Genomic DNA, 19,298 nt, shown 5'->3' with positions numbered 1-19,298 from the left:
ACAATTCTAATAGAAAAATATCAAATCATATGCTTGCCAATAGTAGATCTCTCACTTGTAAAGTATAGCTGAGATTAGAGTTTTTAATCAATATTTGTCAGTCTACTTTCCAAGAGTCTCTAGCTATAATCATGTATCATTCCCTATAAGATGGTATATCTTGAACCAATCATGTTTGGTCTAGCATTTGTTTCCTTAATCTAGTAGAAGAGTTATGGGTACTTAGCTCCATGTCCGTGTCTTAAGATTTTGATAACCTTTTCTTGGTAGTAAGTATGAGGATACTTAATAAAGTAAGGCATTTGACAGTGACTAGTGTATTTATTGGAATTCTACTTATGAATCTATAATTCATATTCCCCAACCCAAACTTTAAGCCTAGTAATGAAAACTAAATTATGCTCAACCTAGCCATATTAACAAACATGTTTATAAATCCATTTTAGATTGCAAACATGGATTGCTTAGAGATATTTGTATGGCATTACTATTTACAAGAATTGAGCTAGACTTATAGTCTAGGGATCATTTGTCCAATATTCATCTAAACCATCTTAATATAATCAAATTCCACTAAAAACATTACCTAACATATTTTCAATGGGTGAAGTTTAAAAATCAGTTAGTACCAAAAAGATACCACCTCCCATGCATTGCACTTATTTTAAAATGAAATATCTATAACAAGGAACATGTCCCTAAATTATAAGTGTTACGGGGGAACTTAGCCACCATGCCCCACGTGACCGGCACGCGCGCCCAGGAAGACTACGGCAGCCCCTTGATCCAGCAATCCGACCCCGAGTCGGACATCTTCGGCTCCGCAGCCCGACCCCGAGTCGGCTGCCCCTTGATCCAGCAATCCGACCCCGAGTCGGACATCTTCGTCTCCGCAGCCCGACCCCGAGTCGGACATCTCTCGACAACGACAGGCTATTCCCCAGAGGCACGCCACGGCCCTCTGCTCCACTACACCCAGCAACGGTCGTATCCGGCGCTGCTCCACGATCCCCTGTAACAGCCGTACAAAGCGGAGCTCCACTACGCCCTGTCATGGCCGTACCCAGCGCTGCCCCACGACGCCCTGTAACGGCCATGTCAGTGGCAGCTCCATCGTGCTACACGATGACCAACCCCCCAAAAGGACCCCCCAGCCTGGTATATATGCGGCTGGGGGGAGAAGGGGGGTAAGCAAGAACTTCCAGAGCATTCTCTTACTTGCTACTATTATCTCTCCTTCTCCTCCAATCTCCTCTGACTTGATCGTCGGAAGGCCCCCACTACCCCAGTGGTGGTGCGAGGCTTGCTTGCAGGTTTCCCGGTGGAAGGTGGAGCGCAATCAACACCAACCAAGGCAACTCAAACGGAACCCCGTTCACACCGCCGTGCCAATCGTTCTCGGTTTGGACCACCAGCAACAGTTGGCGCTAGAGGAAGGGCCGGATCTCAGAGCGATCGTAATGGCACGGCGAGGTGGTCGTGGAGCTTCCAACGCTTCCGGTCGCAGAGCCTCTCGTGCCTCCGGCCGGGAGGCCGCTGCATCTCCAACGCGCTCTCAGCAACACTCCACCGCCCCACCGCCTATTCAGACGGTCGAAGCCGCTCAGTTCGACCAGCTAGCCCAGCAGGTTCGCACCCTCGCGGAGGCGGTGCAGAATCTGCAGGGTGTGATGTCCCGGGCGCCGCAGCGGGCTCAGGAGCCGCTGCTGCCTGAGCGTTCGCCTGCTCTCCTCAACCCGCGCTCCTTCCTCTCCCATGGGGAGGAGCGCCGGCGCGAGGAGAATTCTCGACGCGTTCCATTCTGCCGGGACCTTCTCATCGGAGCTGCGCGGGGTACGAGAGGCGGACCCGGGCGCATTCCCAGACCCCCCAGTCCTCGAGGAACCCGCGCTCCAGTCGGTCTCCCTCCTGCCGCTCCTTGTCTCCCGCCTACCGGTCGCGCTCCCTGGACCGGCGGGTGGACGATCTCCACCGACAACTCCAGGTTCTGAAGGGCCATTCCAAAAATCCCTTCGCCGACTTGGAGATCCCCTCCCAGCCGGCGCTAGCCTCGAGGATCCTGCGGACCCCGAATCCGCCGGGGTTCAAGATGCCGGCGATCGAGCCCTATGACGGGGCAGCGGACCCGCGGGATCACGTCGAGAGTTTCAGGACCCTTATGCTCCTCCACGGAGCATCAGATCCTCTCCTCTGCAAGGCTTTCCCAGCAACCCTCCGTGGCCCGGCAAGGGCGTGGTTCGCCGGCCTGGAGGCTAACTCAATCCAGTCCTTCGACCAGTTCACTCGCCTCTTCATCACTCATTTCGCCGTCAGTAGCCGGCGGCGACTGGTCTCCGACTCCCTCTTTGATGTTCGGCAAAACGAGGGAGAAAGCCTGCGGGATTATCTCACCCGCTTCAACAAGGCTACGCTGGAGGTCCGGAACCTGAGCCAGGAGGTAGCTCTTTCAGCCCTGAAGCGCGGCTTCCGGAAGGGCAGACTCACCTTCTCCCTGGACAAACGCCTGCCGAGGAGCTTCCCGGAGCTGTTGTCCCGGGCGAACCAGTATGCGGACGCCGAGGAGGCGGCCACCCACCGGAGCAAGGAGGCCGCCGAGATCCCTCCAAAGCTTGGGAAGAAAAGGCGAAAAGAGGCACGCCAGAGGAGGAGCCCGACGCCCCAGCATCGGCGCAGAAGCCCGTCGCCGGTGAGGAACCACGGCGCCCCACTCCCTCGTTCTCCGCCCCGACGTTTCAACCGGTACACCCCTCTCCTGACTCCCCGGGCCCAGATCCTTATGGAGATCAAGGGGCGGGAGGACCTCCCGGCCCCGAGACAGATGCGGAAGATCCCTGGGAGGAGGCCCTCCCGGGCGTACTGTGAGTACCACCGGGACCACGGCCACGACACCGAAGACTGCTTCCAGCTTCGGGACGAGATCAAGGCTCTCATCCGCCGGGGGCGTCTCGGACGATATGTGAACGACCGACGTCCCCCCGCGGACCCGCGTCCAGCCGACCCGGCTCCTCCGGAGCCTCGGGAGCAGAATCGACCCGTTGCGGGCGTGATCCACACTATCACTGGGGGCTGCTCACGGCCCGTGAGGAACGCAGGGGGCTCGGCGGAAGCGTCAGGGACGGCCATCGTAAAGAGGCAGAGGGTCGGTAATGTAATCACCTTTTCTGATGAGGATGTAAAGGGGGTTCAGACTCCCCACGATGACGCCATGGTGATCTCCCTCACTATGGCAAACTATGATGACACTCCGGGCGGCATGTATCCCTCGGTCCACGTATCTCCGCTCGCGCCCAGGCCGCATCCGCCTCGAAGAACGCGCGTATCGCGGCCGCTTAACTGACACTCCTTGCAAGCAGCAACTGGCGGTCCGATTTCCCAGGTAACGCTTCAATTAGCATTTAATGCCCTTCTGGTGTTCCCCAGGCGACGCTTGGAGAGGAGGAGAAACACGATCGTAGCTGGACACGGAGAAATCCCGTCGAGTGGCAAGCGACAGGCGCGTGGCCAACGAGCGGAATTTCTCGAGGCTCGGCCCTCGGATGCCAGGCTAACCCGATGACCATCCCGGGAGCAGACTAGCCTGAAGCCCCGACCGGTCGCCTCGGCTTGCGCCAGCCTTGGCCGACCAACGAGCGGAATTTTCCTGAGGCCTAACAACCCTCAGCCGACCAGCGAGCGGAATTTCCCGAGGCTCGGCCCTCGGATGCCAGGCTAACCCGATGATCATCCCGGGAGCAGACTAGCCTGAAGCCCCGACCGGTCGCCTCGGCTTGCGCCAGCCTTGGCCGACCAACGAGCGGAATTTCCCGAGGCTCGGCCCTCGGATGCCAGGCTAACCCGATGATCATCCCGGGAGCAGACTAGCCTGAAGCCCCGACCGGTCGCCTCCGCTTGCGCCAGCCTTGGCCGACCAACGAGCGGAATTTCCCTGAGGCCTAACAACCCTCAGATGCCAGGCTAACCCGATGACCATCCCGGGAGCAGACTAGCCTGAAGCCCCGACCGGTCGCCTCGGCTTGCGCCAGCCTTGGCCGACCAACGAGCGGAATTTTTCGAGGCTCGGCCCTCGGATGCCAGGCTAACCCGATGATCATCCCGGAAGCAGACTAGCCTGAAGCCCCGACCGGTCGCCTCGGCTTGCGCCAGCCTTGGCCGACCAACGAGCGGAATTTCCCGAGGCTCGGCCCTCGGATGCCAGGCTAACCCGATGATCATCCCGGGAGCAGACTAGCCTGAAGCCCCGACCGGTCGCCTCGGCTTGCGCCAGCCTTGGCCGACCAACGAGCGGAATTTTCCGAGGCTCGGCCCTCGGATGCCAGGCTAACCCGATGATCATCCCGGGAGCAGACTAGCCTGAAGCCCCGACCGGTCGCCTCGGCTTGCGCCAGCCTTGGCCGACCAACGAGCGGAATTTTCCGAGGCTCGGCCCTCGGATGCCAGGCTAACCCGATGATCATCCCGGGAGCAGACTAGCCTGAAGCCCCGACCGGTCGCCTCGGCTTGCGCCAGCCTTGGCCGACCAACGAGCGGAATTTTCCTGAGGCCTAACAACCCTCAGATGCCAGGCTAACCCGATGACCATCCCGGGAGCAGACTAGCCTGAAGCCCCGACCGGTCGCCTCGGCTTGCGCCAGCCTTGGCCGACCAACGAGCGGAATTTCCCGAGGCTCGGCCCTCGAATGCCAGGCTAACCCGATGATCATCCCGGGAGCAGACTAGCCTGAAGCCCCGACCGGTCGCCTCGGCTTGCGCCAGCCTTGGCCGACCAACGAGCGGAATTTCCTGAGGCCTAACCCTCGGATGCCTGGCCTAGCGCCGGACGAATTTCCTGAGGCCTAACCCTCGGATGCCTGGCTTAGCGCCGGAAGAATTTCCTGAGGCCTAACCCTCGGATGCCTGGCCTAGCGTCGGAAGAATTTCCTGAGGCCTAACCCTCGGATGCCTGGCTTAGCGCCGGAAGAATTTTCTGAGGCCTAACCCTCGGATGCCTGGCCTAGCGCCGGACGAATTTTCTGAGGCCTAACCCTCGGATGCCTGGCTTAGCGCCGGAAGAATTTCCTGAGGCCTAACCCTCGGATGCCTGGTTTAGCGCCGGAAGAATTTCCTGAGGCCTAACCCTCGGATGCCTGGCTTAGCGCCGGAAGAATTTCCTGAGGCCTAACCCTCGGATGCCTGGCCTAGCGCCGGAAGAATTTCCTGAGGCCTAACCCTCGGATGCCTGGCCTAGCGCCGGACGAATTTCCTGAGGCCTAACCCTCGGATGCCTGGCGTAGCGCCGGAAGAATTTTCTGAGGCCTAACCCTCGGATGCCTGGCCTAGCGCCGGACGAATTTCCTGAGGCCTAACCCTCGGATGCCTGGCTTAGTGCCGGAAGAATTTCCTGAGGCCTAACCCTCGGATGTCTGGCCTAGCGCCGGAAGAATCTCCTGGGGCCTAACCCTCGGATGCCTGGCTTAGCGCCGGAAGAATCTCCTGAGGCCTAACCCTCGGATGCCTGGCCTAGCGCCGGAAGAATTTCCTGAGGCCTAACCCTCGGATGCCTGGCCTAGCGCCGGAAGAACTTCGAGAGTCAGGAGTCGGCGAGACGCTACCAAGAGTTAAAAAGAGGAAGGATGTCCGCCGAAATCCGCAGACCGCCAGATGAGTGACAACTGCCATACGCCATAAAGAAGGCGGGAAGCTCGGAGCGCGCGCGCCTTTCCGAGGGATGGCGGCAATCTCGAAGCATCACTCCCTTCACCCATTCCCCTTCTGGTTCCAGGCTCGGAAGTGGGGGCTACTGTTACGGGGGAACTTAGCCACCATGCCCCACGTGACCGGCACGCGCGCCCAGGAAGACTACGGCAGCCCCTTGATCCAGCAATCCGACCCCGAGTCGGACATCTTCGGCTCCGCAGCCCGACCCCGAGTCGGCTGCCCCTTGATCCAGCAATTCGACCCCGAGTCGGACATCTTCGTCTCCGCAGCCCGACCCCGAGTCGGACATCTCTCGACAACGACAGGCTATTCCCCAGAGGCACGCCGCGGCCCTCTGCTCCACTACACCCAGCAACGGTCGTATCCGGCGCTGCTCCACGATCCCCTGTAACAGTCGTACAAAGCGGAGCTCCACTACGCCCTGTCATGGCCGTACCCAGCGCTGCCCCACGACGCCCTGTAACGGCCATGTCAGTGGCAGCTCCATCGTGCTACACGATGACCAACCCCCCAAAAGGACCCCCCAGCCTGGTATATATGCGGCTGGGGGGAGAAGGGGGGGTAAGCAAGAACTTCCAGAGCATTCTCTTACTTGCTACTATTATCTCTCCTTCTCCTCCAATCTCCTCTGACTTGATCGTCGGAGGGCCCCCACTACCCCAGTGGTGGTGCGAGGCTTGCTTGCAGGTTTCCCGGTGGAAGGTGGAGCGCAATCAACACCAACCAAGGCAACTCAAACGGAACCCCGTTCACACCGCTGTGCCAATCGTTCTCGGTTTGGACCACCAGCAACAATAAGCTATCAAATATTATTAGGTTTTCTAAATTTTAATGAACACATGTCAATAACCAAATATGAAATTATACATAATTGGTGGCATTTATATCAAACAACAATTACATATTATTCCTTGAAACCTAAAGGCACCATAGCAATTTCTTTTCATTAATCTCTTCTCAAGCCCACATCGCATAAGGAAATTCTTTAGGGCTAATCATAGTACCCAAAATAATAATAATAAATGTCGCAAAATTTGAGAAGGAGATTGGTGTTTTTATAGCATAGCCTCACCATGTATCACATTTTTCCATTAATTGCACCTACACCGTTATGCCATAGAGATTTTTTTTCTATTCTATTGATAGGAGGTTCAGCACTATTCTATCTATAATAGTGCAACTGAGCTTAACATAAGTGAGATAGGTCAAGCTCAAGCTGGCCCATTCTATAACCAAGTCGAGCTTGAGCCCGAGCTAGCTCATTTAATTCCAAGCCGAACTTGAAATGTTTATGAATATTTCATTTAAGAGATCTAGTGTGAGATTGAGGTTGTTTGAAGCCTTTTGACCATCTTTTCTAATTATATTTCAATCTAACAATTGAAATATCTTGCACTTTATAAAACTTAGATTAATTATAATAAATATATAACTATATATAATAATCTTTATATGAATAGTAATTAAATAATATATAATATATAATTAATAATATATTTATAGTTCGAGCTAAATTGAACCAAGCTCGAATAAGCTAAGCCTAGTTCTAGCCTAGCTCGCTTAATAACTTAGAGAACTAAATTCAAGCCAATTATTGAGTCGAACGCAAGTTCACTCGCCAAGAAATCTTTCACCTGTCGGTCCTTATTCTATCACATATTAAAGTATTTTTAGTCAAATATATATATAGTACAAGTATCATGCATATTCATTTTTTTATCTCTGATAGTTGTTGGTTTAAATATTTGATTGTGCATATTTGCAACTCTTTCTTTAATTTCATTTTTTAAATTTATAAATATCCTTATATTTGCAAATGGAACTATACATTAGGATTACAAGCCCTCTATAACCCTAGTTGTAGAAAATTCCTAAAGTCAAGGCAAATTGCAAATTCTTATTACCTACATAATTATAAGTGATGTCCAATATATTGCATTATTTCACTGTAAATAGAAAGAGAATCGCATTCAGATTCTTCTTAGGCCTGTCGAATTCCAAAATGCTTTGGATTCCAAATCTGACAACAAAAAATAAGAACAAAAGGAGCCATTTGTTGTAAGTGGCTTGCTCTTTTAAAATAGAACTCAATCAAGAATTATGATGATCTCATGTGCACCAATCCCCTTCCTTCACATGACGTGTTCGTTGTGAAGGGTTTTTTCCTGATACTAGGGTTGGGCCAGCAGCATTGCTGTATCTAATTTTCCATGAATCCAATTGTTGAAATTTCTACAACTTTGATGTCTTTGGCTGCCATGGATGGAGCCCATCCTTGCCTCAGATCAGGGGAGACCAGTGAACTCTTGGTGATTCTATGTCTACCTTGTCAAAAGCGGGTAAAGCAAGGTGTTTGACACGTTACTCAATCAATGGACCGACCTTTTATCCCTATAACTTAAGCACGTGGTCATAATTAGGATCCAAAATGGTCCACACGGTTAAACTCATGATGACTCCTTCCACAATATAGAAAAAAACCAGCTAACACTTCAAATTTTCTCTAGTCCATAGCTATTACAAACTTTAGGTAATGCACATGAATGCTAGATATCAAGTTTGAATACATCAAATGCGCACGATTACTAAAGCAGGACCATTTGCTCGGTTGGGATTCGTCTTCTTTGGGCACTTAGTTTCATGGAAGGTCACCATGAATCATGACTTCCAAGACCCAAACTGTGGAAAAAGAGGAGGAAGAAGTCCACTGGAATGGGAGAATAGCGGCCAGAAACAGTATGTCGGCGATCCATTCGCCGTGATCTCGCCCTACGACTGGGCCCAACGAGATTGCGTTAGTTTCGGCTCCCGACACGGTAATGACGTGCCAAGCCGCTCGAAGACGTCGTCTCCGGCACGGGTGCGATCCTTTCTCCCCTTCTCGATGGGCGAACGGAGTCCCGGGGAGTCCAAAAAAATTGAAAAAATTGACTGATTAGCAGGCCCCAGACCGGTGATCCGCATTTGTCGGTTAGAGAATACCACCATCTTAGGTGCTTTTTAGGGTGGAAAAACGGGTGTTGTTCCATGAAAAAAAAAAAAAAAAAACCAAAAGCAAAGAAAAAGCTAAATTAAACATGGATTAGATGAACGCATGATAATCCTCAAATTGGCCCAATTGATGTAATCCCGTTGTTCAGTTATGATGCTAGAGACTAAATCAGGACCCTCCATCCAAAAACTATTTCTTCCACTGCATTTAAGACCGTTGGATCTAATGGCCCTGATACAAAATTGGTGCACCGAATTCAAAACCATCATATCGCGTCCCATAAATTCTTGATTTGTTTGGCCCGTGATTACCGCGAAAAATTAAATCGAATCTCCCATCCCTCCGCAAACGACGACTTCCACGTGGCATGTTCTTAATCCACAACGGCACCCCCTAGGGAGCTCCGTTGAGGTCGAACCGAACGCACCAAAGCCGGCAAAAGTCTAACGTTCGGTCCTTTCCCAACGCCGCCCATAGTTCATAGAACCCCTGAATTAAGACTCCCCCTCCACTTCTCCAAATTTACCTCTCTACCCCACAAATCCTCGACAGCCCCTCTCGTTCGTAAGGGTAATACTGTCATTTAGCAATTCCACCCATAAAAGGATGCCGAACTCGTGCTCGCCGGCGACCTAGCCCGCGTAGAAGAATTCCAAATAAAGACGGTGAGATAGATGGAGACATAACGTCTTGACCTTTTCTGATCGAATGCTTCGCATACTTCTTCTTTTAAATCTTCCCCTCGCTTTCTTCGTTCTCGCCACCGATTCCAAACAAACCCAAGTTACCCAACATACTCCCTTCTTCTCATCTCCTCGCTCTCTCCGGCTTGTTTCGCTCCGCGATTCCCAGAACCAATGGGAGAAGAAGCACTGAGAGAGCTCCCTCTCTCGGCGGAATCCGTTCCCATGGATCAACACTCACCCACGATCCCCGCCGGAGCTCCGCTGGGAAATGGAAAGATCGCCGGAGAGGAGGATCGGATCGTCGGTCCGCCGTCCCATCTGCCACGGCCAGAGGCGCCGGCGGGGCTGACGAAGACACGGTCGACCGGTCCGGACGAGTTCCCGCCGATCGAGCGCTCCGTCTCGGTCAACTCCCCCGTCGTGGACGTGTCCTCCATCGGGAAGTACCTCCGCGATCGGGGTAACAGCTTCTCGGCGGCGATCGTGAAGCGGATCTCATCCCTCAAAGAAACGGGCGACCCGGTCACCGAGTTCCACCTCTCCGGCCTCAAGGTCATCGTACGGATGAAAGGGGACAGGGAGAGGGAAGAAGAGGAATCCAACGATCGCGATCACTTCGAAATCAAGGGCCGGATCAGCTTCTTTTCGAAATCCTGTTGCCGGGATTGCGGCGCCGTCCGATCGTTCTTTCGAGAGAAAGGGCTGCCGTACGTTGAGATCAACCTGGACGTGTTCCCGGAGAGGGTGAAGGAGCTGACCGAACGCTCGGGGAGCGCCGCCGTGCCGCAGATCTTCTTCAACGAGAAGCTTCTGGGGGGCTTGGTGGCGTTGAATTCGTTAAGGAATAGCGGGGAGTTTGATCGGAGGTTGCGAGAGATGGTCGGCCGGCGGTGCCCGGAGACAGCGCCGAGCGTCCCGGTATATGGATTCGACGACGAGGATGAGTTGAAGAAGGAACGAACGGACGCGATGTTAGGGATTGTGAGGGTTTTGAGGCAGCGGCTTCCGATCCAGGACCGGATAACCAAGATGAAGATCGTGAAGAATTGCTTCTCCGGGAGTGAAATGGTGGAGGCGATTATTCATCACCTGGATTGCGGCAGAAAAAAGGTACCAATTTTTCCCCTTCCATCCTGTTTAATTTTTGAAATTTAAATTTTACATTTCCGAAATAGTGATTCAATATAGAAAAGGGGAAAACGGTTAATTATTTTCCACTTCCGAGACTAAGAATTTCTTAAGTTTTGGTTGTGATCTGGGGGACTTGGGGAGATGGGATTGGAGAGGCAATATCTAATAGAATTATTACCGATCGACCATAGAGTCCATCGTATATAGAGAATATATTGGAAGAAATAGGGCGGGTGGGTCCGACAAGGGAGCGGGAGAAATGCGAGGTGTGGCTCGTGGCAGTGTAAGTGGCCGTTTGGGTAGGGTCCATACGAGGGTGCGAAAGGACTTCATTGCGCCGCAACCACCGGAACCGTTCCGATTGTTCGGTTGTGGCGTCGGTTTATAGCCGTTACTTGTTTTAGAAGTTTACATGAGATTTCCACTGATTTCTTGATGTTTCGGCGGGTAGCGAACTGTGGCTCTGATGGGACTCCACTTAATGAGGTCGGTTCATCTTGGGACTTCATTGATTGGGGAGCAATGCTTAGTGCCGTGCCTTTGCCGGCCAAATCCTGGTCTCGTCTCTTTCCAGGATGGCCTGGGCTAATCCATATGCTCGGCTTGTGCGATATTGCAAAGGGATGGTGCCACTGAGATTTCCGTGGTCCAAGTTGCTGATCATTTTCAAATCGTCTTCAGGATTCTGATAGTGGGTCTAGATTACGTTGGATGCCTGCCTTCAGGGATGTTTCCTTTCTTTATGATACAATTCATGAGTCTTGACCATTTTAATCTTTGCCGTAACCAAGTTCCCCTCGCAACGGTTGACTTTTATAAAGCTGCACCCCGAAATGTTAGTGGATCAGCTGTGGGCTATATATACGTGTCATCTGGATAAAGTCGAAAGATAGACGTTGTCTGTGTTCATATATATAGTCTTTTCTGCCCGTTTGACCGTTGGACCTCCTCCAATTGTCGCAGGCGCCCTTGCTTATTTTATTTCTATTGCTTGATGCCCACAAGCATGATGTCAAGCACTCGATTGTTTTAGAAAGCAAAGGGGAACATTGTTTCATAGGCCGGTAGACTACTCATTCTCGTTGAATATTTTATCATGTGGTTCTCCTCGAATGCTTTGCGGAGGCACCGCAAACGTCATCTGGAATTCGGTTTTAGTTGTTTTCCTGTTTGGAATTCGATTGTTTTCTTGTTTGAAAACTGTGGCCTTTGAGCTTTGCAATTCCGTGTCCAAGGAAAGAAAAGGAAAGGACCTTGTCTTCATTTCATTTTTCTTGATTCTTCCCCCTTCGTCAATTTTTTTTTTTTTTGTTTCAAACCTTCCCTTTCATCAGGAAAAAAAAACCCGATTCCTTTTTTAGCTGGAATTCATTAGCTTGATCATTAAGCTAATTTACAGCATCCTGCACTAATAATATATTAATGAAAACCCAGAGAAAAAGAAAAGATCTCTTTCTTTTGGGCTTTATTTACCTTTTGCCCTTGCGGGAGATCGTAAACAATTCATTAAGGGTGCATTTAGTTGCTATCAGAAGTATTTTATAAAATGGAAGTTTTTTGAAAAAATTATGTACGCTAGTTGTTTAGATCATGGGAAAAGTGGAATAATATAAAAATGGGTTTTGCAAGTTTAGCTTTTTTTCTTTTTTTTTTTTTTAAATCTTCTCTTTCTCTGTAGCAAAGTTTGTAGTATATATATGCAGTCAAAGAAGCGCTTGGTGCGTGTACAGTATCTAAGCCTATATGCATGGATGCACATATGATTACTATTTGTTAACTATTTAAAACTAAACATAATATATTAAATATTCTAATAATAATACTAATGATTGTAATGTTTATTTCGGATGGATAATAACAATATTAATAGCAACAACAAATAAAAATTAATAATTATTACTTAGTATCTAATACCCAATGGCAATAGTTATAATATAATTAATACTCAAAATTGCTAATACTAGCTCTACTGAAAACCTATGTCAAACCAAACCATCATCTTGAACCTACATCATCCGCATGAATACACATAAAATAGACTATATATTGTACCTCTAAAATGCTAAGCGAGCTCATATATACAACACTACAATGTTAAGCGAGCTATATATGCCACTATCTGGACTATCTTTGCAGACTCCATGTATTGTGACTTCATGTAGTGCTGTATACTGGCAATGGTGTGACGAAGGGACTGCATACATATATATGACTGTACACACTTCCCTATGATCTTCTGAACAATCGAATATACCTTAATGAGATTAAAGGAGTGCAGAATGCACCGACGTGCTGTGGACCCTGAAATATTTATTTAACGATGCGTCCATATTTCAAAAATTCGCCAGCTATGGCAAGCAGTCACAAAGTGGCAACTCTGTTTCCCATGTACGACGGTCCTGAACCACCCTTAGAAGAAGGTATGCAATGAAAACCCTAAATCCCAACTTGGGTACAAGAGAGTAGCAGAGGAGGAGAGAGGATAGGAAATTTCAGGAAGTTCTTCTCTCAGCAAGCCCGGAGGTAGGATTTGTCTTCCGGGCTCTCAGATGCAAGCCAAAATGTGAAACCAGCTTGTAGTCCAAGCTCTTCTAGAGCAAGAAATACCCAAGAATGACTAGAATGATATTTTTTTTCTATTTCTTCTTTTGAAACCTATTATCAGGGTTTTGGTATTATATTATTTAATTATTATTAATACATTATTAATATATTAATTAATATATTAATATATTATTATTTATTTTTATATTATTATATATATTAAATATATATATATTTTTTAGGGGAACTCAAATCATTGCACCCGGGCTTATAGGTCCTATTCTTGTTGGTCTACTGTTGAAAGCTCATGCATAATTTCTTTCCGTGGAGAAATCAGAATAATTAACTCATCCAGACATTTAATTCACATCCATTATAACTCACTTCAATGTTCATTCCCTGGACCAAAATGATACATTGTTTTTTTTCGAAGATCTTTTTCATTTGATTCTCTGGGACTACTTCGACAGTGTGTTACTTGGCATCCTTTTGTGCTGTTGCAGGCTGTGGAGATTGGGAAAGAGCTTGCAAGGAAGCACTTTATATACCACGTGTTCCGGTTAGTGCCCAGGATCTCATCTTTTTCTCTCAATCTCAATGGCCTTACTTTGTAGCTAGTCCAATCTATGATCCAACAATCTTTGGTGATTGTGTATACGATTACCATGTGTAAACTTTTCCAAATACAGGGAGAATGATTTTGAAGATGGGCACCACCAGTTTTACCGTTTCCTTGAGCATGACCCGGCAACCACCAAGTGCTTTAATTTTAGAGGATCAACCAACGACAACGAGCCCAAGTCCGCAGCTATGGTGGGGCAGAGGCTAGCCAAGCTGATGTCTGCAATACTAGAGGCTTATGCATCAGGTGATAGGCACCATCTGGACTACGCCCGTATCAGCACCAGTGAGGAGTTCCGAAGGTAATATTGATATCTAATGAAACAATTTCATCATTAAAAAAGAAAAAAAATATATTTCTGAATTCATATAGGCCATTGCAGTTAAGACAGTGGCAAGAGGAAAACGGATGGGAGGGTCACTCCTAGGGATGCAACTGAGGTGGCCCATGAGCTGCTTTGATCTGGTCCAGCGATTATCAACCCATTTACATCCCTAGTCGTCCCTATCGACCTCTGTTCGACTGAATGCCCATCTATGTTTGTCCATAGAATAGAATTCTTCCTTCGATCAGTTGAAATTTGAAATACTGCTAGGACCATACATCACAATGCATTTGGGTTTAGACTTGCTTTGTGAGGACTGAATTGGTGCCAAGTCAACCATGATCTAGAGCTAATCCAGTTTAGATTCATATCCATATCTTGGACTTGATCAGACCTACTCACTGATCAGTGGACCAGGTAGAATTGGTCCATATGTGATAATCCCTTCATCTAGTAAAATACATCTAATATCCATTTTAATAATATAAATTTCTAATACCTGCCCCCTTCCCAATAGCATCTTGGCTACATTAGATGATCCACAAGCATATGAATACACATCTGTATAATTTTCGTATCTAACCTCGCATATGAACTAATTGTCAACATTTCTAGTCCAACATTTGAAGGTTGGTCATTTAGAGGAAGAGCCAATCGATCAAGACTATTTCAGGATTTTAGCTGCACACCCAAGTATATCGAAGTCAGTCAGATTTGTCAAGATAGTTTCTGTAGAAGTGGCCCTTTTGTGGACCGTTATCTAGTCTAGGGCACGCTAGGTCGGGACATAAACGACTGCACACAGGAAGTCCCGTGAGTGGCCACGTATTTTCCGTACGGTGCCAATCGAGCTGGCTGCCGAGTCCGGGCCATTGCTAGATCCTCAGAGTGAACGCGAGGCTTCGATCCATTTTGAGCTGGCATTCTGGCATTCCTATACTGCATTATCTTAACTTTTTTCTCTTCTGTTATGTAGATATGTAAACCTGGTGCAAGATCTGCAACGGGTGAATCTCTTCCCTCTCCCAGCAGACGAGAAGATGGCCTTCTTTCTAAACCTCTACAATGCAATGGTCATCCACGCTGTCATTCGTATTGGAAGACCAGGGGGAGTCATTGACAGGAGAGTCTTCTATACCGACTTCCAGTATATCGTTGGAGGCTGTCACTACTCCCTCACCACCATCAAGAATGGCATCCTCAGGCTGAACCGAAGGCAGCCTTACTCTTTGGTCAAGCCATTTAGTGCTACAGATAGACGATTAGAGGTATTGCTTTGGTCCCAGCTTTGTATAATTCCTGTCAGCAGTAATAAATGGACCATGAAACAATACCATGCTGACGTTTGTCCTGTCAAAAACGTTTTTAGTTGGCTCTTGAAAAGCTGAACCCGTTGATCCATTTTGGGCTGTGCAATGGAACCCGGTCGAGTCCAACTGTGCGATTCTTCTCTGCCGACGGGGTAGAAGCAGAGCTCAGATATGCGGCGAGGGAGTTCTTCCTCAATGGCGGGATGGAGGTGGACCTGGGCAAGAGGACCGTGCATCTCACCAGGATCATCAAATGGTAAGCTTTGTCTGAACCACTCTGTTGTTCCCAACAAGTTGCTGGGATCATCCAATAGGCCTTCCTTCCCAACAGCAGGCATTTCCGAGCTTTGGGGCCCAACTATATTCTGAAAAGAATGTCAAGAAAGTTGGCCCATGTTTGGACTGCTGGTCACTTAGCTTTACATGGATCCATAGTATTTAGATGGTACAGTGCTTCTTCGAGCTGTCACAGCTCCGAGGTGAGATTGTGCAGCCAAATTGTCCAGCCCTCGGCGAGGCTTGCACCTCTTATAGTGACATCAACATGCCAAGTCCGAATGAACACATCTAAAATTAACACTCCTATTCCAATGGATTACCCAAAACAAAGACATAACGAGATCGGCTCTGTGGGCTTATCTTATATTGGGCAGTGACGAAGTCTTATGACTATAAAATAAAAAGGCAAAGAAAAGAGAACGCTGCAATATCGGCATGCTTCTTTCACCTAATGACAACAAGGCAGCATGTGATTAGTGGTGTAAGATGGTTCTGACATGCTATGTCATTGCATAAAGACTTGAGCATAAAGGGGCATTCTTGGGCATTGCAGTCCGCCAGTTTTCCCAGAGTTCAGATCATCTTCTGTTCTGCTTTTCTCCAGTTTGTGTACTTAAATTGATCAATTAGGGTTTGTGTTTAATCCTCAACCACAAATTTGACTAGACCGACCTGAATGGAATGCACTCTGGAACGTAATTGTTGGACCGGCTGAAACCTATATGGGCCAGGATCCAAACTTGTCAGTCCCATTGAAAGAAACAAAGAAAAAACAATTAAAATTAGTGACTCTTCTAACAGACAACACGGGAAATTCAGGTTTAAACTCATTAGTCACAGTTAAGAGTAATCCCTGCAGCCAGACATTTTAGAAGCACCCACCCTGATCTTAGAGGTTCTTTGTGGGAGATGTCTGTATATTTAGCATTTCTCAGGAAACAACTATCTTGCAGAATCTGGGCAAATCTAGCTCAGAGCCACTATTATATTTTTATATCATTTTGCTGACTTGTTCTTGATTACTATGACGACAGGTACAGCGTAGATTTTGGGCAAGACAATGATATCCTGAAGTGGGTTCTGAACTACCTGGATGCCACAAAATCTGGTCTCTTGACACATCTATTGAACGATGGAGGTCCTGTAAACATAGTCTACCAGAACTTTGACTGGTCGTTGAACTGCTGAGTTTACGCAATCACTAGATCCACTTATTCATAGCTGCAGGAAATTGAAGTTTGCTTAGCTTTTTGGAAATGGCAAGTTAGCTGAGAATATGTACCCGGAAGACCATGGAAAGAATAGCATATAGAATATAGTCAGAGAATACTCTGTATATAAGTCCATTAAGTTTGTTGCAGTCTTGCTCCTAGAAGGTTTAAAAGAGAAAAACCTGGTGTACCGATCTTATTTGATGGTACTACCTGCTGCAATGTGCCTCTCAATAAACAATGTAGTAGAGCACGGAAGAATGCGGTGTGACCTGTAGATGGAGCTGTTTGATTGTTTGAGTGAAAGATTTGTCTTCTGATAGCAAAAGAGTTGTCTTCTGATAGCTGATTTGCATAGTTGCTTTATTAATCGATGTGATGTCTGCTTTGAATTTTTTTTCCCTTTTTTCTTTTCTAATAAATGGCTTAGGCTCCACCATAGAAATCAAATAGATACAATCAAGAGGAATGGGCTCCAAGCTTGCACAAAATAAAAAGTTATATGTGAAGGAGGTGCCTATACAGTCTCATCATATCAATACTATTTAAAAATGCAAATATTTTTCGTCTTTTCAGTTCTCGTTATATTCCTAATTCGATTTTATGCTAAACTATATCAAATATTAATCTCCACACACTGTTCCTAACCATAGTTATGTTATTGTTAGAATTCATTAACAATCTTCTTGCATAGCAATTCTAATCTCTCTTTGGCCTATGCAAACTCTAACTGTAAAAAGCCTTAAGCTTTATTGGTTCAAACAATATATGACCTTTCCTTTACAATAACCATTTTTAATAAGAATAATAATTAATTAATTATGAATTATCTAAAAATTAAAATTTAATTAAGCCATCCGTCTAAAATTAAAATCTTTAGTATTCATGTGCATTTACATGAGCATTATAACTATTACAATGAAATTTGTGAAAAAAATAGCTAAAATAGCTAGTAAATTATTTGTTCTTATACTTCTACCTCGATTTAAATCTTGCCTTCATCATAGTTCAATGCCTTTATGACGATTTGGAGGGTTAGGAGCATCTAGGAATGGTTGTCCCCGGTTATGTAGCATATTGCTTACAGACCACTTCTACTAAAAATTTTCAAAACCATGCAATGAAATGCATTTTTTTTTTATTTTAGTATTAGTTGCACTCCTTTTCTATTAGGGGAGGATTTAATGTTTAAATTATGCTAGGTGTTTCATCTACCATATGACATGACTAATCTTTCCATCTTTTCTATAAAAGGATTTGTTATTCTTTCACTACTCTCTCCAAATATGAGCAGCAGTAGCAATAGTAGTAATAGCAGTAGTAGTTGTAAGAAGAAGAAGAAGAATCATCTCCCAATACTTTCTCTAAATATGAGTAGCAGCAATAGCAGTAGTAATAATAATAAGAAGAAGAAAATTTTATGTTTAAATTATGCTAGGTGTTTCCTCTGCCATATGACATGACTAATCTTTCCATCTTTTCTATAAGAGGATTTGTCATTCTTCCACTACTCTCTCCAAATATGATGAGTGGCAGTAGCAGTAGTAGTAGGAAGAAAAAGAAAGAATCTTTCACTATTCTCTCTAACTATGAGTAGCAGCAGTAGTAGTAGGAATAGAAAAAGAAGACGAAAAAGAAATATAGGACGTTAACCTAGATCATTGATATTAACCTCTGATAACTTTTTATTAGCACCCTCCAAAAAGTAAAAAAATTTATAATACTCTTAGAGACCAAAATAAAACATAAAACATTACATCACCTCCATATATAGGTTAGTAACATTTTTACCTTACCTGACTAATAGCGGAAGTCCGAAGGCCAACTAAGTAAAAACAACTATTCAATTGTTAGAGATATAGTGTATAAATAACAAGTTGTAACTGTACATGGGGACTTTTTTCAAATCATCAAAATATCTATTATATTTGTATCTCATTTATTTTCAGTTAATATTATCTTTTATTCTTCATAGCTTAGTCTTGAGGATGATAGTGTTATTTTGATGATTAACAAGCAATTATCTAGAGCATGCTATAAGTTAAATTGATACTTCATTTATAAGTTCATTACTCTCAGTATATTTGTTTAATTAAAAATGAATAAATAGCCTTGTTCATTTGGATGAATCTAACCTTGAGAATGCAGCAAAGTGTGGTTTGAGTCGACCCATAGGTTGATTGGGTCGACCCCGGCACATCAAGAAGTCATCTGGCACACTCCTGCAAAAATGGCACAAATGAACAGTGAGTTGGGTCGACCCAAGGCAAGCATGAGTCGACCCAACCTCCAAAGAACCTCAAAACACAATAGAAGAATGCTCTCTGGATTTACTGAGAGGGTCGACCCACACAGTGGTTGAGTCGACCCAAGCTTGAGTCGACCCAAACCCTGAGAGGGTCGACCCAAAGGCAAGACAGAAAGACAGACAGAAAATGGTTCTCTGGAATTACTGAGAGGGTCGACCCAAGAAGAAGTTGAGTCGACCCAAGTGAACTTTGAGT

The 19,298-nt window shown here is 46.7% G+C and overlaps 1 protein-coding gene across 1 annotated transcript; it reads left to right on the top strand.

The window, feature by feature from the left end:
- Positions 1-9,252: 9,252 nt before the first annotated feature.
- On the top strand, positions 9,253-17,122 carry LOC103723538 (uncharacterized). The gene is made up of 6 exons (XM_008814482.6): positions 9,253-10,482; positions 13,551-13,606; positions 13,737-13,970; positions 14,971-15,262; positions 15,364-15,560; positions 16,618-17,122. The coding sequence occupies exons 1-6, from the start codon at positions 9,544-9,546 to the stop codon at positions 16,769-16,771; spliced, it is 1,872 nt and encodes a 623-aa protein (XP_008812704.4). The 5' UTR covers positions 9,253-9,543; the 3' UTR covers positions 16,772-17,122.
- The last annotated feature ends 2,176 nt before the right edge of the window (positions 17,123-19,298 follow it).

This window comes from Phoenix dactylifera, chromosome 3, assembly GCF_051530095.1.
Source record: "Phoenix dactylifera cultivar Ajwa chromosome 3, Ajwa_hap1_PhDact_Kaust_v1.1, whole genome shotgun sequence".
Taxonomy (NCBI): domain Eukaryota; kingdom Viridiplantae; phylum Streptophyta; class Magnoliopsida; order Arecales; family Arecaceae; genus Phoenix; species Phoenix dactylifera.
Note: the sequence above shows the minus strand (reverse complement) of the source record. Positions and strands in the feature narration are given on the sequence as shown.

What these genes read in the sequence shown, in the direction of transcription:
- LOC103723538 (XM_008814482.6), top strand. Translation starts at nt 9,544, where the DNA reads ATGGGAGAAGAAGCACTGAGAGAGCTCCCTCTCTCGGCGGAATCCGTT. An exon ending in ACCAGTGAGGAGTTCCGAAG is followed by an intron (nt 13,971 to 14,970) that starts GTAATATTGATA and finishes TCTGTTATGTAG; the next exon opens with ATATGTAAACCTGGTGCAAG. An exon ending in CTACAGATAGACGATTAGAG is followed by an intron (nt 15,263 to 15,363) that starts GTATTGCTTTGG and finishes AAACGTTTTTAG; the next exon opens with TTGGCTCTTGAAAAGCTGAA.